This window comes from Canis aureus, chromosome 16 (assembly GCF_053574225.1).
Source record: "Canis aureus isolate CA01 chromosome 16, VMU_Caureus_v.1.0, whole genome shotgun sequence".
Lineage (NCBI taxonomy): Eukaryota > Metazoa > Chordata > Mammalia > Carnivora > Canidae > Canis > Canis aureus.
In genome coordinates this window covers 16,696,822-16,721,020 of record NC_135626.1, presented here as the reverse complement: position 1 = coordinate 16,721,020, position 24,199 = coordinate 16,696,822, and the positions used below count along the sequence as shown (strand labels likewise).

Below are 24,199 nucleotides of genomic sequence, written 5' to 3'. Positions count from 1 at the left end.
CTCACAAAAGAAAATTAATAGTATTCTCTAATATTACCTAGTACATAGTCCACATTCAAATTTCCCTCTCTTTTACCCCCAAATGTCTTTTCATAGCTATATTTTAGAGCTAGGATCTAGCCAAGGTTTATGTATTGCATTTGATTATTACATCTCTTTACTCACTTTAATCTAGAACAGTCCTTCTATTCCACCCCCTTTTTAAAAAAGATTTATCTATTTTTTTGAGAGAAAGGGAGTGAGCAAGTGGAGGGGACAGAAGGAAAGACTCCCTGTTCAGTGTAGAGCCCCAACATGGAGCTTGAAATGGAGCTTGACATGGAGCTTGATGCAGGGTTCAGTCTCTTGACTCTGAGATCATGACCTGAGCCAAAATCAAGAGTTGGAGGCTCAACTGACTGAACCACCCAGGCACCCCTGACATTTCCCTTTTAAAGAGGACTGGACAGTTTTCTTGTAGAATGTCCTATATGCTGAAATTGTCAGATGTGCTAAAGTTTAAACAGTGCTGTTTATATTCTTCGTGATAAAGACAAACCTAAGGCTATGAAAAATTAGCCCTTCAGAAATTAAAATACTTTGCTTAAATGGGTGTTTACGTTTAGCTTTGCTCTCAACTCCTAAATTCCTATTTGTTCCACATGTTACTTTATCAATCTATTATTTTGGATATGAGTTCCCCAAATAATTAGATGATGATCTTTACCATTCATATCTGGGTGTCCTTGTACTTTATCCAGGTTCATCAAGGTGTCAAAGGATTTGTCCTAGATGCCACAGATGGCAGGGGTATATTAAATGCCACCATTAGTGTTGCTGAAATTAATCATCCAGTGACTACCTACAAAACTGGAGATTACTGGCGTCTCTTGGTTCCAGGAACTTATAAAATCACAGCATCTGCTCGAGGGTGAGTGACTAAATACTTTGATATTAAGTGCTTGAGGAAAGACAAACATGATTCTGTCCTAGAAGATTATTGTCAGAAAGCCTTGGAGAAGTCAAGCAACCTTGAGTTTAATGCTTGAAAGTTTAGAGCTGGTTACACATTTGATCCTCCTCTAGTGATAAATGAGTACATAAGCTATCAGATTTAAGAAATCTATGAAATTCTGGACTTTAAACAGTAGACTCCTCCTCTCAGGTCCCCAGCCCCCTGTCCAGATGTAAGGCTATGGTGAATGATTCCTTCACTATTGGTAACAATTCTGGGAAATACCTGTTAGTTGGGAAAAAAGGGCTCCTGTTCTTTTTTTTTTTTAAGATTTTTATTTATTTACTCATGAGAGAGGCAGAAACACAGGCAGAGGGAGAAGCAGACTTCCTGTAGGGAGTCCGATGTGGGGCTCAATCCCAGGACCCAGGGATCACCCCCTGAGCCAAAGGCAGATGCTCAACCACTGAGCCATCCAAGTGCCCCAAGGACTTCTGCTACATACATGTTTTCCAATAAATACCACCACTTTACATTTGTTTTCTTTTTAAAGCTCTTTCACGCTCTCTTTTTCTATCCTCACCTAAACCATTCTTTTATTTATTTATTTATTTTTTTAGTTTGAGTATAGTTGACACACAATGTTAGTTTCAGAAGTACAACATAATGATTTAACAAGTCTATAGTTATGGTCTGCTCATCACAAGTACAGCTACCTTTGGTCACTGTACAACACTGTTAACACTGTTACAATACCATTGACTGCATTCCCTGTTCCGTACCTTTCATCCCTGTGACTTATGCATTCTGTAACTGGAAGTCTGTATCTCCCACTCCTCTTCACCCATTCTGCCCACCTGTCCCCTGCAACCATCAGACTGTTCTCTGTATTTATGAGCCTGTTTCTGCTTTTTTGTTTATTTGTTCATTTGTTTTCTGAGATGCCATATCTGAGTGAAATCATATAGTATTTGCCTTTCTCAGCCTGATTTATTTCACTGAGTATAATACCCTCTAGGTCTATGGATGTTGTTGCAGGTGGCACAATCTCATTTTTTTTGGTTGCATAATATTCCATATATACCACATCTTCTCTTTTTAAAAAAAGGTTTTATTTATATATTCATGAGAGACACCGAGAGAGAGGCAGAGACATAGACAGCAGGAGAAGCAGGCTCCATGCAGGAAGCCTGCTGTGGGATTTTATCCAGGACTCCAGGATCATGCCCTGAGCCGAAGGCAGACGCTCTACCACTGAGCCACCCAGGCATCCCTATATACCTCATCTTCCTTATCCACTGGTCTATTGATGGATGCTTGGGTTGTTTCCATATCTTGGCCATTGTAAATAATGCTGCAATAAACATAGGGGTACATGTATCTTTTTTATTTATTGTTTTTGTTTCCTTTGGGTAAATACCCAATAATGGAATTATTAGATCATAGGGTATTTTTTAAAAATCTTTTGAGGAACTTCATACAGTTTTTCACAGTGGTTGTGCCCATTTACATCCCCATCAGCAGTGTAAAAGGGTTCCTTTTTCTCCACATCCTTGCCAACACTTGTTATTTCTTGTCTTCTTGATTTTAGCTATTCTGACAGGTTCGAGGTGGTATCTCATTGTGGTTTTGATTTACATTTCCCTGATGATTAGTGATGTTGAACATCGTTTCATGTGCCTGTTGACCTTCTGTATATCCTCTCTAGAAAAATGTCTATTCAGGTCCTATGGCAATTTTTAATTGGATTGATGGTTTTTTTGGTGTTAACTTATATAAGTTCTTTATATATTTGGGTATTAAACCCTTACTGGATATATCATTTTCAAATATCTTCTCTCATTCGATAGGTTGCCTTTTTGGTTTGTTGATGATTTCCTTCACTGTGCAAAAAGCATTTTACTTTGATGTAGTCCCAATAGTTTATTTTTGCTTTTATTTCCCTTGCCTTAGGAAATATAGCTAGAAAAATATTTCTATGGCCAATATAAGACAAATTACTACCTCTCTTCTAGGAATTTTTATGGTTTCAGGTCTCACATTTAGGTCTTTAATCCATTTTGAGTTTATTTATGTGTGTGGTGTTAGAAAGTAGTCCAGTTTCATTCATTTACATGTAGCTGTCCAGTTTTCCCAGCACCATTTATTGAAGAGACCACCTTTTCCTTATTGTATATTCTTGCCTTGTTTGTTATAGATTAATTGACAATGTATGTATGGATTTATTTCTAGGCTTTCTATTCTGTTCCATTGATCTATGTGTCTGCTTTCCGTGACCACCTTACTGTTTTAATTACTACAGCTTTGCAGTATACCTTGAAATCTAAGCTTGTGATACCTCAGGTTTATTTTTCTTTTTCAAGATTGCTTTGGCTATTTGAGGTCTTTTGTGGTTCCATACAAATTTCAATACTTTTTGTTCTAGTTCTATGAAAAATGCTGTTGGTGTTTTGACAGGGATTTCATTGAATTTGTAGATTGCTTTAGGTAGTATGGACATTTTAGCAATATTAATTATTCCAATCCATGAGCATGGAATATCTTTCCATTTGTTTGTATTATCTTCAATACCTTTCATCAGTGTTTTATAGTTCTAGGGTTATAGGTCTTTCACCTCTGGTTAAGTTTATTTCTAGGATTTTATTATTTTTAGTGCAATTGTAAATGGAATTGTTTTCTTAATTCCTCTTTCTACCTCTTTGTTATTAGTGTATAGAAATACTACTGATTTCTGGGTATTTTGTATCCTGCAACTTTACTGAATTTATTACTTCTAGTAGATTTTTGGGTAGCCTTTAGGATTTTCTATGTACAATATCATGTCATCTGCAAATAGTGACAGCTTAACTTCTTTACCAATATGAATGCCTCTTATTTCTTTTGTTTGATTACTGTGGCTAGGAATTCCAGTACCAGTGGCAAGAGTGGACATCGTTTTCTTATTCCTGATTTTAGAGGAAAAGTTCTCAGCTTTTCACCATTGAGTATGATGTTAGCTGTAAATTTTTCATATGTGGCCTTTATTATGTTGAAGTATTACTTTGGTGAATTTTTCTTATTTCCAATTCTCTAAGAAAGGCAATTTTCATCTTTTTTATAAGTTTTATTTTTACAAAGATATATTTACTTAAGAAAATGAGCTTGTGACTTTTTTCTTTGGAAAAAACTTAATTTTCTTTATCTTCCTCATCCTTTTTTTTTTTTTTTTTTTCTATTTATGATAGTCACAGAGAGAGAAAGAGAGAGAGGCAGAGACATAGGCAGAGGGAGAAGCAGGCTCCATGCACCAGAAGCCCGATGTGGGATTCGATCCCAGGTCTCCAGGATCACGCCCTGGGCCAAAGGCAGGCGCCAAACCGCTGCGCCACCCAGGGATCCCTATCTTCCTCATCCTTTATAAACAGCTTAGAATCGGAACTACTTGACTCTTTAATCTGAAACATCGTTTTTACTTTCTTAGTTTTCTTTTTTGTGTTTTAATAAGCGTAGGTATTACCAGTAGATATTTTTCTCTCCCCTTACTGGCTGTCTTATTTATGAAGAGTTAGTTTGAACATTACACTGAAGTAAGGATAAGTACATGAAAACATTTATAGTTACTGCTACCTTTTTTTAAAAAAGATTTAAAAAATCTAGTGGTTTGTAAAATGGATGGATTAGAACTTCACACTGATGAGAAATGAGATCTTTTCAGTTTTTCTTCCATTTTAGCATAGTATTAGAAAAACGAAAACAGCAAGATATCTGAAAAATAGGGCAGGAATGATGCAGTTGATAGAAAATGTCCTAATTAGTACCTCTCAAATTTTTCCAAACATATACCCTGATGACAGACAAGTGAACTCAGATTCCAGGAGACATGGGGTATTTATAACTTTCTTTTGACGTCATATGTTGTTTTTTTAAAATATTTTTATTTATTTATTCATAGAGAGAGAGAGAGAGAGGCAGAAGCACAGGCAGAGAGAGAAGCAGGCTCCACGCAAGGAGCCCGACGTAGGACTCGATCCAGTGTCCCCAGTATCACACCTCGGGCCGCAGGTGGCGCTAAACCGCTGCGCCACCGGGACTGCCCTGACGTCATATGTTTTTTTTCTTTTTTTAATATTTTTTAAAAATATTTATCTATCTATTTATTTATTTATTCATTTATTTATTTATGATAGTCACAGAGAGAGAGAGAGAGAGAGAGGCAGAGACACAGGCAGAGGGAGAAGCAGGCTCCATGCACCGGGAGCCCGACGTGGGATTCGATTCCAGGTCTCCAGGATCGCGCCCTGGGCCAAAGGCAGGCGCCAAACCGCTGCGCCACCCGGGGATCCCTGACGTCATATGTTTAATCAAAAAACTCATTCACATTTTACAGCCTATCCATGACTCTTCTGTATTAATTAATATTTAAAACAAATAATAAATTATCACAAAGTTAAATATTTGACTCTTACAGGATTTATCTCAAGGATTCATGTCTCCTCTGAAGACTTCTATTTCCCTTAAAACTGGGTATTCCCACTGCAGAAGCATGGCTCTGATGTCTCCTTTATTCTAGGTATAATCCAGTTACCAAGAACGTGACGGTCAAGAGCGAAGGTGCTATTCAGGTCAACTTCACACTTGTCAGATCTTCAGCAGATTCAAACAACGAATCAAAGAAAGGAAAGGGGGATAGCACCAACACTGATGATGTCAGTGATCCAACTACTAAAGAGTTTGAGACTTTAATTAAAGACCTTTCAGCTGAGAATGGTTTAGAAGGCCTCATGTTACAATCTTCCTCAATTCTGGCTCTTTATCGATACCATTCATACAAAGACTTATCAGAGTTTCTGAGAGGACTAGTAATGAACTACCCACACATCACAAATCTCACCAAGTAAGTGCCACTCTCTTACTGCTTTTCTTTCTTTCCTTTTTTTAAAGAAGTTACATTCAACATAAGCCATGTTGAATGGTTCTTGTAATTTATTTGGGAGCCGCATATAGAGAGAATTGAAGTTTACTTATTTTGAAACAGATATTGCTTAGAGATCTTTCTAACACTGAAACTGGAAATTTTTGTGAGGAACATTGGAGGAGAATTACTTTTTAGATTAGCAATGGATGATCTGTGCCTCCTGGACATGTAAAATTACTCTTCCTAATGATTACTTTGACTGAATCAAAAACGTTCTCCACTTCTCAGCTATAGATTCATGTCCTGGCTGTAATTTAGTTTATTTTGGGGGGGGGACAAGGGACAGATTTGGAGCTATGAGCTCACCCATTAGGGATCATTCTTTTTTTTTTTTCCAAATAGAAAATTAAGCCTGGTTGCTGTCATTTTCTCTAGTCTTTATTAACAGTTGCTATTCCCTGAAAACTTAGGGACAATAGGTGATTGAGGGTCTTGGAAAAATATTCAATACTGGCTTAAGTAAAACTGATGCTGAGCCAGCCTTTAGCTTCACTTTCTGTGTCTTCTCTGCCTCACTTTCACTGTTTCATTATAAATTTTTTTTAGGTCTTGTTATAGCTACTCGAATATTTTCTTGATTTGTTGATACCTATCATTTGCCCATTGAGAGCTGTACTCTGCATTTTTCCCTGAGCTTATAGTTCTCTACTACATACGTAAGGAACATTCTCTAGCCTTTTACGTTTTTACTTTGTTTTTCTTTATTTGTCCTTCTAATTTTACCTAGACATTTAGCTTCTCAAATACTGGTTTATAATATTCCTAGATGCAAAGATTGTTATTTACATTGGCAATACCAATTACCTCTCTTCCTCAACTGATTCATAAATATTTCTGCCCAATTCAGGTTTTAATATTGTCCATTTTAGTGCCATTTAGAGCTTGTAGACTTTCTTATTTTAAAATAAACGAAAAATTTGACATAATTTTTTGTTCTTTTCATTTAAGTTCTAGTTCATTTAAGTTCTTTTTAACCTTCCAATTCAAGATGCACTTTTCAGTTAAATATTTTCCCCTGAATATGCAATACCTGCCAATGGTAAGACACAAGACAGTTTTAGGTGGTCCACCAACGGGCACTAAGCATCATTGAATAGAATTGTGGGAAACCAGTAATTTTTCTTTTCTATTAATCCTTCTCAATTTAATACTGATATTTTTTCCCTACATAACTCTTGTAAATCTCCCTTTGTATCAAAGAAACCAGGCCTTAAGTTCAGAGCTCTTGGGCAATCATAGCACTTTAAATGATTTTTCTTGCAATACTAGTATTGCATTTATAGTAAAGTATAAAGTGTCTTATTTATATAAATTAATTTACATTCAGAAGTAAGGTTCTGTACATTTGTATATATGTAAATTTTTTCATAAAAAATGTGAGTTAATTTAAAAAACATGTTAGCTAAATAGTAGTACAGTACTACAGTACAGTAGTACAGTATAGGAGGCAGGGTAAATACTGTGAAGATGGCATGAGAATGACTGAATTCCTAAATTTGATAATATCTTACTTGTATTTGATTTTCTTCGGTCAAGGAAAACTAATTTTCTTAGGGTTTTCTGATATAATGATTCATTCTTTAAAGATTTAAAGGCTTTTCATGTTTGTTTTCATGACTTTTTAAAATATCTGTATGTCAACATTAACATAATACCTGATTACTTCTGACTTTTTGATTTTTGAAAGTTTGGGACAGAGCTCTGAATATCGTCACATTTGGTCCCTTGAAATCTCCAATAAACCCAACATATCTGAGCCTGAAGAACCAAAGATTCGTTTTGTTGCTGGTATCCATGGAAATGCTCCAGTTGGAACTGAACTACTTTTGGCTTTGGCAGAATTTCTCTGCCTAAACTACAAAAAGAATCCAGCTGTTACTCAAGTAAGAGAATAACCTGTTTTGACATGCTTCAGAAGGGGAAAAACAGAGTCATGCATTGAGATTAAGGCACCATTAAAAATTTTTTAGGAGCACCTATCTGGCTTAGTTGGTAGATACCTGTGACTCTTGATCTCAGGGTTGTGAGTTCAAGCCCCACATTGGGCCTAGAACTTACTTAAAAAAATTTTTTTTTAATTTCCTGTTGAATTTTACACAGAGGCACTTTTAGTGTATTATAAATTTTTTTTAAATGGACCATCTTTGGGCAGCCCAGGTGGCTCAGCGGTTTAGTGCTGCATTGAGACCAGGGCATGATCCTGGAGTCCCAGGATCAAGTCCCACGTCAGGCTCCCTGCATGGAGCCTGCTTCTCCCTCTGTCTCTGTCTCTCTCTCTGTCTCTCTCCCTCTCTCTGTCTTTCATGAATAAATAAATTAAAAAAAAAAAGAAAAAAAAAACTATAAAAAAAAAGGACCATCTTTGTCTATACTCATTGTTAATAGTGTCTTTCTGTTATATTTCTTTGTGTGTAATTAAGAAGCATAGAAGAAAAAATACTAAAGATTTACATTCAGTCCTTCACTCCTTTAATAGTCAAATTGCCCTTCTTTACTCACCATTCTGTACATTCTAACTTGAGAGACTTCCATTGCTAGGAATACAAGGAGGAAAAACAAATAGTTTTTCTTTTCATGTAAGAAGTTCAAAATTATTGGACATCTTGGCTACTAAGAGATTTTAGAAAAAGCAATATGGCTTTTTCTAAATATGGTTTTGTCTACTTTAGCCACCCATGACTACAGAAAAGAACTTTGATCCACAGAATTGGTCATATATGATTAAGGAACCTAATTCTGTGTTGTCTTAGAGACAGGAAGTGTGCTCCCTCTAGAGCACCCACTAACTGGCACTGCCTATACAGACTTTAGGAAAGGGGAAAGGAACTAATACTTGTTTAGTACCTGCATGTGTCAGGTGCTTACACCAAGTACTTTCCATGTATCATAATTTAATCCTCGATTTACGTTATCTCCATTTTATAGATGTGAAAACTGAGACAGAGATAGTTGATAACTTACACAGCTAGTATGTGGTAAAACTGGGATTTAAACCCAACTGTGTCTCACTCTAAAGTCTGTGCTGTTCCGTTTTACCATACTGCCTCCCCTAAAAGAAATTTGGGGAAAATTTATGTCATGGTTAGGACCAGAAAGTACCTATGGGATTAGGTGAGATGAACTTAAATCAGACTTGACCAAAAATTATTTTACCATTTTCAGCAAATTGTATTGATTTTTTAATGTGAGTTGTAAAGAGTATCCAAGGACATTTTTTTTTTGTTCTTTTCTTAAAAAATGGGAGAGTAGGATACTGGTTCTCAAGCCTGGCTACACATTAGAAACATTTGGGAAGTTTTTAAAAATACCAGTACCTGGGCCCCATCCCCGAGGACATCATTATTTCTTTAAAAGCTCCTTAAGTTATTCTAATGTATGGCCACATTGCTACCTATTGATACTGTGGTTATAAGACACTATATGTCCTAGGTAAAACACCTACCAGGAATTTCAAAACTTCTAATTTATGAGAATTTGCCTCACTGCTCTAATTAGGCTTGAACTACTAATCTTACTCTAGAGATTTGTTTTGAGATGAGGATCAGAATTATTTGGCAAGTTTAAGGAAATATACACATACCTCGAAACCTGTAATATCAGAGAAAAAAATATCTCTGCCAGGGGAGAAAGTTAAGAACCAATGAATTTAGGGTCTCCAATATTTTCAATCTATAGATTATTTTAACAGAATAAATAAGTCAGAGATCACTTATTCTGATTTACTATCATAAACATACAGGATAAAGTATATAACAAGTTAGTTCATGCCACATATGTAGATATTGATGCCTATGGACTATCTGGAGGAGAAATTATTATGAGTAAGACAAATATTCTACTCCACTTTGCTATGCTGATTTCAACTCTCCTGTCTCATTGTTTCCAGACATAGACTGCTGTTTGTTAGATTATGCATTCCAGTTTTTAATTTGGAAAATGTAGTCTAACTATTATTATTGGTTTCAGCCAGTGGTTGGCAAACGTTTTCTATAAAGGGACATATAGTATATAATTTAGGCTTTGTGGGACTGTTGTTCTGTGTTACAACTATTCAATTCTGCCATTGCAGCACAAAAATAGTCATATGAATGGGCATGGCTGTGTGCCAATAAAACTTTATTTACTATAGCAAGCAGCCAGCTGGATTTAGCCTGCAGACAGTGGTTTCAGACCCCTTTGTAAGTCACCAGGAGGTCTCTGGGAATATTTGTTATGCAGTAGTTCTTCATTTCTTTTTAAATTTATTTGGAACAAGAGCGAATTTTCTATTTGTTTTCCTACCTTTTAAGTCTGTTTAAAACAATAAAGACTTTCTGTTTGAGGCATGGGAGGGTATCTTATGATTCTACATAGGGCTAACTGATTTTTGTTTCTGTTTTAGCTGGTTGACAGGACTAGAATTGTGATTGTCCCTTCTCTAAATCCAGATGGGCGAGAGAGGGCACAAGAGAAAGACTGTACTTCAAAGAGAGGACAAACAAATGCTCATGGCAAAGACTTGGATACAGACTTCACAAGTAAGCCTAATTTGCAGCTAACTTTATTTTTCTTTACTAGGAGATTGGTAGATTGTGTAGATGAGTAATTGGTTTACTTTTATGTAATATGTATAACATATAAATGACAAGCTAGAAACTTGTCCAGTTTTTCTCCTTTATCATTTACAAAAGTAATTCAAGTTTTTTCTTAGAAATTCTATCAATAATATTGGAGGGGTTCCATTACTAGTCATATGGATATTTATATTTTCTCTCCCCCCCCATATATGTGTACACACACACACACGGTGTGTGTGTGTGTATTGATTTGAAGGAGCCTTTCTTACTGACTTAAATAGGATCATCAATTATACATATTATTCTGTGACATTTTTCATTGAGTACATCACTGATATCTTTCCATTTCCAATATTTATAGATCACTAACATATTCTTATTAATGGCATCTTAGTATGCTGTTAATATATGGCAATACTCTAGGTTCCTCAACAATTTTCCTACTAATGGACATTTAGTTTCTTTTTAATTTTTTGCTCTTGCAAACAGCACTACAGAAAACATTCTGATTTCGAAAAATTTTATTTTCTTTCAAAGACAATTATTTTTTAAAAGAGGTTATATCCATCCCTTTTTGTTTCCAGTAATAACATTCTTAGATTTGCTTAGATCATTAACCTTACACATCATCTGAAATATGTAAAACTCAAAATAATCTATCTTCTAGAGTGTATCCTTTGTGCTATTGAGATAATGGCTTATGGAATAATAAAGTGTTTATATACAGATTTTTTAAGTTAGCCTCTGATTGTGTTCTTGTAGAGAATATTTTCTTAGCTATTCATACTAAAATTTTAAAACTTAATATTTTATATTCAACTTTTGTATTTTTTAGATAATGCCTCCCAGCCTGAAACTAAAGCCATCATTGAAAATTTGATTCAAAAACAAGACTTCAGTCTTTCTGTTGCTTTAGATGGTGGTTCAGTGCTGGTCACATACCCATATGACAAACCAGTACAAACAGGTATGTAGAATGTTAGTTTATGTATATACTATTCAAGCTTAGGTAGGAAATTCCAATTAGGTAATGTCCCTTCTAAATTTTTTTTTTAAGATTTTATTTATTTATTCATGAGAGACACAGAGAGAGAGAGAGAGGCAGAGACACAGGCAGAGGGAGAAGCAGGCTCCATGCAGGAAGCCCTGTGGGACTTGATCCTGGGACTCCAGGATCACACCCTAAGCCAAAGGCAGATGCTCAATCACTGAGCCACCCAGGCATCCCCTAAATTTTTTAAAAATAGTGAGCATTTGAGCACACTCCATGAGCAAATAACCAACCTAGGAAGATTGTACATATAACTGAGTTACTTGGAGGGGAGAGGTCAGATCTAATGATAGGCTAGTTTTATTGAGTGTAGCCATCTTATCACATTTGTTCATTTTAGTTCAAAAACATTTTTTTGAACAACTATTATGTCTGTAGACATTGGGAATATGAAAATGAATAAGATACATTGCCTGCCTCAAGAAACTCATTATTATATGTAACCAAATATTAATAAAATAGAATTGCCCTCCCCTGGTTTAACCCTGACTGCCTAACTGGTTGCACTTAAGAGGAGATTAACAATTTCTTGTTGAATCTCTCTGGGACCATTGTATATGGAGGTAGTTTGTGTTGTTTTCAATGTAGCTTATAAAAATCTTGTTATTAGACCACAGTTGCCCTAAAATGTAGTAAAACATACCAAAACAAGTTTGTATTTTACTGAGGTAGCCTCTTGTATAAACTAAACATTTATACCTTTTAATATAAGGAAGATGCATGTCTTCTTTGTCTGATTATCTTGGGCTAAACAGAACCATGTGGTTAATTATAATAACTCCTTGATAAACCTCAGTGAGGCACAAGATTTACTAGGAGAGAAAGATGCCTTTGTATCCATGAAGTTGAGCTTAGAGTAAAATCTTATAGACTTCTCCAACTTCTGAATTTTTCTTTTTATAGTGGAAAACAAAGAAACTCTGAAGCATTTGGCATCTCTTTATGCAAATAACCATCCATCCATGCACATGGGGCAGCCCAGTTGCCCAAACAAATCAGGTGGGTATTTTCTGTGTCCTTTGTTATTGTTGCTGCTTTCTGGGATAGAGAGTGTCTGACCTTAAGGTCTTGCTGATCTTCTATCTCTCAATACTTTTATAGATGAAAATATTCCAGGAGGCGTAATGCGTGGAGCAGAATGGCATAGTCACCTGGGCAGCATGAAGGTATGCTCTGTAGAATACAGTGAAAATAGAACTATAATTATTGACCATTGAGTGACAGAATAGGCGACTTTTCTGATATAATTCAAGTGAATGGCATCTGTTTCATGGCTTTCTTGACAAGACAGCCCTCAACCTCTGACAGCATTTGTTTTTTGCCATTGTAATCATTTTTAATTGTACAGTTCAGTGACATTAATTACACTTCAGTGCTGTGCAACCATCACCATTCTAAACCATCTATTTCCAAAGCTTCTTTATCACCCCAAACAGAAATTCCACATCCACTAAGCAATTATTCCTGATTCCACTGGTAACCCCCAACTCCTGGTAACCTCTCTACTTTCTATCTCTATGTTTTTGCCTATTCTAGATACTTCTTGTAAGTGGAATCATACAATATTTAATATTTGTCCTTTTGTGCCTGGCTTCTTCACTTAGCATAATGTTTCCAGGGTTCATCTATTTTGTTAGCCTGTGCCAGTACTCCATTTCTTTTAAGGCTAAATAATGTTCTGTTGTATGTATAAACATTTTGTTTATCAGTTCATCTGTTGCTGGACACTGAAGTTGTTTCTACCCTTGGCTATTGAGAATAACATGCAATGAACATTTGTGTACAACTGTAAGTTTGAACCCTTGTTTTCAATTCTCTGGGATATGTATCTGGCTGTGGAATTGCTGGTCATGTCCTAATTCTGTTTAACTTTTTGAGGAAGCGCCAAACTGTTTTTCACAGCAGCTTAACTGCTTTACATTCACACCAACAATGTATGAGGGTTCCAATTTCGCCACATCTTCATCAACACTTGTTATTTTCCTTTTTCTAAAAAAAATTATTAGCTATCCGAGCAGGTGTGAAGTGGTACTTCATTGTAGTTTTGATTTGCGTTTCCCTGAACTAATAGGGTTGAGCATCTTTTCATATGCTTATTGACCATTTGTGTATGTTCTTTGGAGAAATGTCTGTTTCTCCATTGCCTGTTTTGTTATTTTTTTATTCCATTGCCTATTTTTATTTTTTATTTTTTAAAAAAGATTTTATTTATTTATTTATTTGAGAGAGAGAATGAACAGGGAGAGTGGCAAAGAGAGGAAGAAGCAGACTCCCAACTGAGCAGGAAGCCCAATGTGGGGCTTGATCCCAGGACACTGGGATCATGACCTGATCTGAAGGCAGTTGCTTAACCCACTGAGCCATCCAGACATCCTCTGTTGCCTATTTTTAAATTGGGTTGCTTGTCTTTTTGTTGTTGCTGGGTTATAAGAATTCTTTATATATTTTAGGTGCTATACTTGTCATTTACATATTTGGATCAAACACTTATCATTTTGTTTGATTTGCCAGTAGTTTCTCCCATTATGTAGGGTTGTCATTTCAGTTTCTTAGTGATGCCCTTTGATGCACAAAAGGTTTTAATTTTGATGAAGTCGGATTTATCTGTTTTTTCTTTTGCTGCTCATGCTCTTGTTGTCATATCTAAGGATTCATAGCCAAATTTAAGGTCATGATGATTTATCGCTATGTTTTCTTCTATGAGTTTTATGGATTTAGCTCTTGTATATAGGTCATTGATACATCTTAAGTTGATTTTTGTATGTAATGGGAAGTAGGAGTTCAACTTCATTTTTTTGCATATAGAAATCTAACTGTCCAAGTACCGTGTATTGAAAAGACTATTCTTTCCCCCATTGAATGGTCTTGGCACCCTTGTCAGAAATCAATTGATGTATGGGTTTATTTTTAGACTCTCATTCTATTTCATTGGCCTTTATGTCTATTCTTCTCCTAGCTTTTCTCACTGTTTTGATTGCTGCGGCTTTGTAGTAAATTTTGAAATTAGTAAATGTGATTACTCCAACCTTTTTATTTTTCAAGGATGTTTTTGTCTATTCAAGACTCCTTGCAATTCCATTTGAATTGAGGATTGGCTGGCTTGCTTGCTTGCTTTCTCTTCAAAAAATACTATTGGAATTTTGTTACGGGTTGTGTTAAGTGTGTAGATCACTTTGGGTTATATAGACATCTCATTAGTATTGTTTTCCTATTCATGAACACAGTTACATCTTTCTATTTACTTAGATCTTCTTTAAATTCTTTCTGATGTTATTTTAATTGGTTGTCCATACACTTCAAATTAGTAAGGAGTTGTTAGCAGGTAGGTGGTTGCTAATCATTTCATTAACATGTGCAACTAGAAATTTGGCCTCATCCTCATCTCTGCCTGCTTTCCGTCCTTTTTTTTTTTTACTAAGAAGTTGCTATGTGTAAGGTACTTTGCTATGCTGTTGATAAATGAAACATATTTCCTATCCTATTGTACAAATAACTGTTACAGAATTAACTGATTTGATCTCAGAGAGAGCAACTCTCAGGTGCCATAAGAAATTAAAGACATAGACCTGCCCTACGACCCAGCAATTGCACTGCTGGGGATTTACCCCAAAGATGCAGATGCAATGAAACGCTGGGACACCTGCACCCCGATGTTTCTAGCAGCAATGTCCACAATAGCCAAACTGTGGAAGGAGCCTCGGTGTTCATCGAAAGATGAATGGATAAAGAAGATGTGGTTTATGTATACAATGGAATATTAGCCATTAGAAACGACAAATACCCACCATTTGCTTTCCACGTCGGTGGATGGAACTGGAGGTTATTATGCGGAGTGAACTAAGTCAATCGGAGAAGGACAAACATTATATGGTCTCATTCATTTGAGGAATATAAATAATAGTGAAAAGGAATAGAAGGGAAGGGAGAAGAAATGGGTAGGAAATATCAGAAAGGGAGACAGAACAGGAAGACTCCTAACTCTGGGAAACGAACTAGGGGTGGTGGAATGGGAGGAGGGCGGGGGGTGGGTTTAAATGGGTGACGGGCACTGAGGGGGGCACTTGGCGGGGTGAGCACTGGGTGTTATTCTGTATGTTGGCAAATTGAACACCAGTAAAAAATAAATTTATTATTAAAAAAAAAAAAGAAAGAAAAGATTACACCTAGTCAGAGATGTGGTCTTCTCTTCATAGAATAAATGGTATTTGGGATGCAGAGATGGTGAAGCAGAACATTCCAGAAAGAGGAAGCAGTATGGACAGAGGTCAATAAGCAGTCTAGTTTAGTTAGAACAGGAGGTGTAATGGAGAGCAGCAGAAGACAAGAATGGAAAGAGAGTTTGAATCTCTGAACACTTTGTTTTAGTAAGGAATGGGAAGCCATTGAGAGTTTTGAGCAGGTATATAGTAACATGATAGGAACTGTGCTATGGAAACATTAATCTCTCGGCAATAGGAGATTATTTGGAGGGAGAGACCATGGCACAGGGACACTGGTGTAGAGTAGCCTAGACAATAAATAGTGAGGGCCTGGGCTAGGATGGTGACAGTGGGAGCAGAATCAACGGATGAAGTTTCAGAAATATTTGCAGATGTGGAATTGATAGGATTTAGCAAATTATGGATGATAGTGAGAAACTCAAGTCAAAAACAACAGATTTCATGTCTGCATGAGAACATGAGTTAATACCATTAACTGAATAAGGAAAAAGAACAGATTTGAGGGGGGAAAGGTGGTAAGTTCAGTTTTGGAACCTTTCCACACAAGCAGTTCCTGTGCTTGGAGAATTGCTTTATGGTAAGCAGTGGCTGCTGTCACCAGCAGGGTGAAGGTATCCGAGGGCAAGTACTTGTGCTTCTGCCTGCAGGCTCCAACAACAGCTGTGAAGTTATGGAGTTAAGAAGGAAGCTGGCCGTCTCCATGCACTTATTTATTCACTTCATTCAACAAACCCTAACAAGCCCCCTCTACCTTCCAGGTGCCATGGCAAGCACTGGAGATGCAGAAATGAATTAGACCTAGTCCCTAGTCTCAAGGACTCTATTCACAACAGCTATGGTTTTGACTGATTATAGTACTGAGTGGTTTATTCAGATTTGCTATTAAATGCTTTACAGACTCTTTGTTTATACCACCTAGGTTTTCTTTCTTTTCTGTTGGATCACAAAACCTCATTCTTACATTTATTTATTAATTTTTCTATATTTGTTTTTGAATTTTTATATTCTAGGATTATAGTGTTACCTATGGTCACTGTCCGGAAATCACAGTATACACAAGCTGCTGCTACTTCCCCAGTGCAGCACAACTGCCTTCCTTGTGGGCAGAAAACAAGAAGTCTCTTCTTAGCATGTTGGTTGAGGTGAGCCTTTTCCTTTTAGCTAAAAGCAGATTTCACTCCCAGGAATATGTTCAATAAAAAGCTTTATCAAAGCATTTTCTTAATGGTTTACTAATAACTTATTTATTTAATTTTTTTTAAATTTTTTTTATTTATGATAGTCACACAGAGAGAGAGAGAGAGAGAGAGAGAGGCAGAGACACAGGCAGAGGGAGAAGCAGGCTCCATGCACCGGGAGCCCGATGTGAGATTCGATCCCGGGTCTCCAGGATTGCACCCTGGGCCAAAGGCAGGCGCCAAACTGCTGCGCCACCCAGGGATCCCTATTTTAAACATATATAGAGAAAGAGTTTTGTTGAATTTATATCATCTAATAGGTGCCATGATTTCACATATCTGAAATCTGCTGTAATTGAGGTCATTTAACCCTGTGAGATGTTGCATATTTTTTCATTTGAATATCATGCAGAGATAGTGTACTGTGGTGGAAAGTAAATCTTCAGGACATTAGAAGTAGGTCCTAACACTTGAGGCTTTGACTGTGTCAGAGTTCTCTTTTCCCTATTTCATCTCTATGCTCTAAAGTAGGGAAGGAGTAGTGAATAAGGCCAGAGTCAGTGGGGAAGAACCCACAAGCCAGTTTTGTGGGGAGTTTTGTTGTTGCTCTGTTTGTGTATTGTTTTTGTTGTGCCACCAGCTATTGCCTTGAGGATATCTGGGAACATAAATTTATATTTTGAATATTTTTTTCAGGTTCACAAGGGAGTCCATGGTTTTGTTAAAGATAAGACTGGAAAACCGATTTCTAAAGCAGTCATTGTACTCAATGAAGGAATAAAGGTGCACACAAAAGAAGGAGGCTATTTCCACGTGCTGTTGGCCCCAGGCGTCCATAACATCAATGCCATTGCTGATGGGTATCAGCAACAACATTCCCAGGTCAGAAACTCAGATTTAGTAGTACCATATGAATTCTCATTCTTAATAGCACTTCTATTTTGAAACTTGTGAGGAAAAAAGAAATAAAATGTGTAACTAACTCTTGATTATGATACTTTTGTTATCATAATCTTCAGCAAGAACAGGGAAATTTTTACAGCATTTTGTATACTTCCAAGGACAGTGACTCATCTCCTTGGTGTGGTAGAAAGGCTTTAGGAATATTCCTGGGATATAATATACCTTAAGTAAACTTTGTCATAATTCTTGCACTTTATCTCTCTAGGTCTTTGTGCATCATGATGCAGCTAGTTCTGTGGTAATAGTCTTTGACACGGATAACCGGATATTTGGGTTGCCAAGGGAGCTTGTAGTAACTGTATCAGGTAAAGAAATTTAATTTTTTAGTAGTTGAAGCTAAAACCGGTTCTGTTCCTGAAACCAATATTATACTATATGTTAACTGACTAGAATTTAAAGAAAATTTTGAAAAAATAAACCAGTTCTGACATTTCTGACATTTGAGAGTAGATTGCCTCCCCAATCACCTGAAGCTAATCACTTTTCTTCTAATATCTCCTTATCTAAACACTTTTTGGATTTTCCTGGAACACTGGTCTCCCATACATTCTCATGGCTTGCTCCTTCATATTTTCAAGTCTGTACTCAAAATGTCATCTCCACAGAGAGGCTTTTCCTGATCACCCTAAGTAAAATAGCACCCCAGTCACTCCACTCCACTTTTTTTATTATAGCACTTATTATACCACTTGACATTGTATTATATATTTAGTCATTTACCTGTCTATATTTGATCTTTCCCACTAAAATATAAACACCCTGAGAGAACAGGGAGTTTATCTACATCTCTAGCATCTAGGACTATGGCTGGCATGTAGTGGGTCTTAATGAAGAGTTGTTGATTGAATGAATCATTTGCTTTACATTAAGATCATAAATCCTTTGGATTTCGACTTGTATTCTATTTTTTTAAGATCATGGAGGAAGTATTTGTTTTCTCCAGGATTAATATGTGCCATAGCTTGAATTACTGAAAGAAAGGAAAAAAGAAGTGTGGTAAAATAATAAATACTCTGCTGTGTGTGTATATATATATATATATATATATATATATATATATATATATATATATTTTTTTTTTTTTTTTTTTTTTTTTTTTTTGACAGAGAACCTTGGTTCCTTTCTAAGTGCAATTTAGACTTGACACAAAATAACCAAGTTTTACTATACGGTCTGTGGGGGAGGGATTTTCAGTTAATAAACAGTGGTGTATTGGAACTACGGTCAAATCATAGAGTCTATTGTGGAGCGTTTAAAGTAAAGAGTTATCAGCTTGAACTAGATAAAATGTGAATAACTTAGTCGTTAGAAGCATAGGAGCTAGGAGTCAGCAGTGGTTTAAGTCTGGCTTCCCATCTATTTGCTTCAATGAACTTAATTTTTATTATGAATTTATTACTATTTTCTTATATTAAGACTCTTATTTCAATAACCCATGTATAAATATGTTAAATAAATGAGGGGTTTGGGATGAGGTAAAATTTACTGGAAAAGATCAGTAGAAGTCAACTGATACAGAACCAGTGTAGAACAGTAGACAGTTTGATTTCATTGTGGTAAAAGAAAAATATGCATATACATACACTAAGAAAGCTCTGGAAAAATATTCATGAGAGCTATGAAAAATGATCTCTGGTTAATAGAGATATGATACGGAATTTTGGTTTGGGGTTTTAGTATTTTTGCTTATCTGTATTTTTCTAATTTTGCATAGTATGCATGTACTGCCTGTGTAATAATAAAATGTTGCTTCTAAGTGCATGAAATGAAGACAAAATAAATAAAAGGCATACATAAAAGGTGTCATTGTAAGCAGCGTATTCATATTCTGAAAGCGGGACACCACTTATATGGTGATTTTGTTTGGCAGGTGCCACCATGTCAGCATTGATACTAACAGCTTGCATTATTTGGTGCATCTGCTCAATCAAGTCTAACAGACACAAGGATGGCTTTCATCGGCTCAGGCAGCACCATGATGAGTATGAAGATGAAATTCGCATGATGTCAACAGGCTCCAAGAAGTCCCTCTTAAGCCATGAGTTCCAGGATGAAACGGACACTGAAGAGGAAACGTTATATTCTAGCAAACATTGAAACACAGACTTCACATATCTCCCAGCATAAATACCAAGCAAAATTACAGTTCCTTTTGGGAGACACACTGCATTAAGAAGAGACTCTCTTGCTTCTTCAAAGAGCTTTGGGAAGTTAACTTGCTAAATTTGTATTCTCTGTGAATTTGGCTGGCAGTTTTGAACTTCCCCTCCTTTAAGTACTCTTACCTTTAAAAAAAAAAAAAAAAAAAAAAAAGGTCTGCTTTCTATTTATGCAGCGATGGGACAGCCACTTTGTTTTTCTTTTTAATTTAAGATGAGCTGTTTGGAGCTTATGTTATAACTGCATAAAGCCAACTAGTGGATGTTATATATTGCACATCAAGTGTTTACTAGTGGCTTTAGTTTTTTTTTTTCTTCTTCTTCTTTATTTTAAATGGCCAAAAGAATCCAGAAACATTTAGGCAGGGTCAGCAGTCAGAATCTGACATAAAGCTTTAAAAACTCAAGGCTTTCTCAGCCTACTGAAAAGTACTTTTCTCTAGTTATTAAATAGCTGGAGTTTCTCTTATTATTCAGGTTTAATGAAGGCTGAATTAATTTTTAAATATATATAACATTAGGAAATGAATAAATGGGCTTCCGCATTTGGCTTTCTACTTTTTCCAAGGTTAGACCAGAACTGGTGGGCTATGCTCTAAGCAGGATTTCACTACCTCTCTTGTAAGGTTTAGCAGAGTTCTAAATACCCTCATTTTAAGGGAGAACTTGTTGACTTTGTTGTAAAAGATCTAAATGTCCATTTGAATAGAACTGAGAGGGAGATCTACCAAAAGCTAAAACTTGTGTCGCATATCTTTCAACTTGGTAAAATCCCACAGGTGCTGCTGCTTTTAATCTGTGAAGCACTAGTTTATTCTAGAATACCTAATTCTTTAATACTTTCTAAATTTGAACCTTTTTCTGTATTGTACACTTATGGCTCTCAGATGATCCAGCAATGTACAAGATCTGAATTCTACTGAAAATATCTGGAAGTGTGGAAGAGACCTACTTGCACATTCTTTAACTGACATTTGAACACAAAATATCTACAGTTCATGTTCCAGTTCAAGCCTATGGATATCCTACTGTTATTCAAATAGCTTGGCCAGTCTTACTCATATATAAGCCTCTGCAAGTGATTGGGTTCTTTGTCCTAATGTTTCATTTGACAGTCTCTTTTTGATCAACCAGTTTTTTTTTTTTAAAGTTCAATTGAAAGCATTTAAATATGGCTCCCTCCATTAACAAAAAAGTAAACTATGGACTGCCGTGTACTATAACACTGTAGTGAGAAAGTATCATCTTCACTGCCACTCAGGTTATTGCAAAGACCTGAAAGATTTGCATTTTACTGTGTCTATCATATCATGCTATTCAATGAAATTGATGCTTTTTTAAAGTCTGAGTCTTACCAATGATCTAATGGTTTAATACCTTTGAATGTTTTTAATGGCTAAGTTGCTGCTGAATTTGTACTAAATCAGGGGATCAAAAAATTGCTCTCATCTTTTCGAATTGTATTCTATACCCATTAATGTATCAATCATCCCAAAGCCTTCATATGGAGTGGTTTACCATCCATATAGGTCATTCCAAGTTTCCAAAGTGGCTTTATATAAAGAGATTTGGTTTGGCAGGAATAATGAGGTCATGACATTTGTTAGTGAGTATCTGTGATAAATTTGGGTGGTTCAAGGTTAAGCCATTCTGATATTAATCCTATTGTTAACAACTAAATTTTTAGCCCTTGCCACCCATTCTCACCCCACCACATACACATCTAATACTTAATGAAATATTTGTCTTCTAATAATACTTTATATTTTCTTTAGGGGGGTGATGTGGTGGCATTGCTCTTTTTAGCTTTACTTTCAAGAGTGTAAAGTCAAAACTAACAAAGGGCCAATGAGTGGCTTGCCCTGCTTGGGACATTGCAGGTAGAAATGAAACAAAATTGATGTGACAGCCTTTACTTTATTAGCATTGGTCTTCACTAGAGGGTGCCTTTTAAATTCATTTCTCCTTTGAATTAAACATGTCTTAAACTGTTCATCACAGTGGCTGGAGTCCATGCCTTTTAAGCATGTATAAAATTTCTTTAGAAATGAACATACAAATAGTTCTTTTAGTAATTTTTCCTGAAAATAAGACCAAATTCTGCTATGAATCTTGAATCTTTAATGAATTTCTGAATAATGCATTGCTCTGGAAAATAAGATCTTCTCAGCCTGTGTTAGCTATGAACATGAATGTATAGGATCATGACTACTAAGATTGTGTTATCAGCCCTGCTTTGTCTTTTATTTGTGGATCTAATCTTAGACCACATTAACTGCTTAAGGCATTGAAGCCATATGGAATGGGGAATGCATTTCTTCAGTGTTTCTCCTAGAGACTTTTCATTTCCTTGGAGTCATGGAGGCAAGTAAGTATCACAGTATTAAGAAATTTGCCCAAATCTGAGTTGTGCCTTTCTTTACTCACAAGGCATGTTTTTTGTCCTGGTGATCAGTTTGTAAGCCTTTTTCCCTCCCAGCTCCTTAATAAAAGCAAAGTGATCGAGTAGGTAATTTTCAAAGTGTCTGCCTGTGTAAATGTACTTGTACTGTTTATGCAGTTCAATAAGATAAACCCAATTTAATTTCAGATGGAGAGCCTTTTGGTTTTGATGTATTTTGCTGAACACTTGCATAGTGTTAGGGATCCCGTCCAGTTGAGGAATGCTTGCAATTCTTATTGGAGGGAATTTGTTTTGGGACTTTGTCATCCTCCAGAAAGGAAACATAATGTATATTTGGCCCAGTGTGATTGATTGGTTAATCTTTGGTAACTTTCACCTGAATAGGATTTGCTGAATTAATGAATATTGAACTTAAAAATAATTACAAATTGACAAATAAATAAAAGGTAGTCCTTATGCCTGAGCTTATTGTGTTTCTGAGCTAATACCAGGTTACTCAGTAACCATGATCTGCTCTTCCATTTCAGCTTATTCTCAATAGTAAATAGTTTTCTCTTCTTGTTGCCAGAAATGCACCTATGCCAGGTTTTGTCCCTGCTGTATTAAAGCTTCTTGGCTATGAATGCTGTAATGATGCCCCACCCATGGTTCTCTGGTAGAATTGTTTTTAACAATAACAACTTTATTGTTACTACAAAAAATTCTACTGTGGTTGATGTTCAGTGACTTTCTACCTAGCAACTTTTTGGTAACTCTTTTGAGTTTCTGATTTAACTACAGCAGATTCTTTGGGGTGATTAGGGCCCTTGATTAATGTCAACTAAACTTGGATTTCCAGTTTATAAAGAAATATCTCCCAACACCCATTTCTCCAACCTTTAGCAATAATTAATTTTCCACTTGATTTTCAGAATATTGTCCTAGTTGATTTTGATTAGATAGAACATATTATGAAATTTGAAAATAGGCTACCATTTTAAGGCAATTGGATATAAATTATGTAAATATGTATGATTATAGCTTTTATAAATGGCATCACATAAATGTACTAGTGACATTCTATGCTAGCCATACTGCAGATTTTCTGGAGGTATGACCCAATGGTATTTTTTTATGCTCAGAATAAAAATCAACTTTACACCTCTCCATTTTTTCAGAGTGACATCCCAGGCTCCAGAACAAGTCTATAGCTATTTATATGAGGTGCCCAACACTCATTCATCTCAAGTGCTTCAGTCTTTCGTTTATTTCATGCACTGTGCCTTCAAAATGAAATTTTAAAAGGGACTTTAAATGAAGTTGAATAGTAGTTTTAAAAAGTCAATCTGTGTAATTTATGTGAAATCTAATTGTAATGAGGTCCTTTCTGTTTTTTATATGTAAACAGATCTAATCCTGTATAAAAGTTATTTTATGCTGTTTGTCTTTCTTTGTGTTTTGTCTCATAATCTTTTTTCAAAAGCAATGGACCAGAAAAAATTATTGTCCGATTAGAAAGTTATGTATTTGGTTTTTCTACCTATACTAGAAAGAAAATAGTACCCAGCTAGGAATATACAGTATCACCTGTAGAGTGTTTTTGTCTTCATGAATTGACTCAAAGCTGTTTCTGAAATAATCGCATCATATAGCAGCCACAGTCCTTTTGTTTGTGGCTCAGCTAGATTGATGTATGTCCAATCACTCCACAATAAACACCATAAAACTGGCCATTGAAAAATTTATGTATGCATTTCAAACTGGTTTGTTAAAAATTTTGTCCTTTTTCCAAATAAGCCAC

At 35.8% G+C, this 24,199-nt stretch overlaps 1 protein-coding gene across 1 annotated transcript in view; it reads left to right on the top strand.

Moving 5' to 3' along the window:
* The window catches only part of CPD (carboxypeptidase D), an 80,088-nt gene extending 56,248 nt beyond the window's left edge, over positions 1–23,840 (top strand). The window contains exons 11-21 of the mRNA XM_077851855.1: positions 741–910; positions 5,484–5,807; positions 7,576–7,771; positions 10,270–10,405; positions 11,280–11,411; positions 12,399–12,494; positions 12,597–12,661; positions 16,726–16,857; positions 17,590–17,775; positions 18,062–18,161; positions 19,727–23,840. Coding sequence (XP_077707981.1) covers positions 741–910; positions 5,484–5,807; positions 7,576–7,771; positions 10,270–10,405; positions 11,280–11,411; positions 12,399–12,494; positions 12,597–12,661; positions 16,726–16,857; positions 17,590–17,775; positions 18,062–18,161; positions 19,727–19,953 — 1,764 coding nt within the window. The 3' untranslated portion in view covers positions 19,954–23,840. The remainder of the gene's footprint in view (positions 1–740; positions 911–5,483; positions 5,808–7,575; positions 7,772–10,269; positions 10,406–11,279; positions 11,412–12,398; positions 12,495–12,596; positions 12,662–16,725; positions 16,858–17,589; positions 17,776–18,061; positions 18,162–19,726) is intronic.
* Positions 23,841–24,199: the final 359 nt, after the last annotated feature.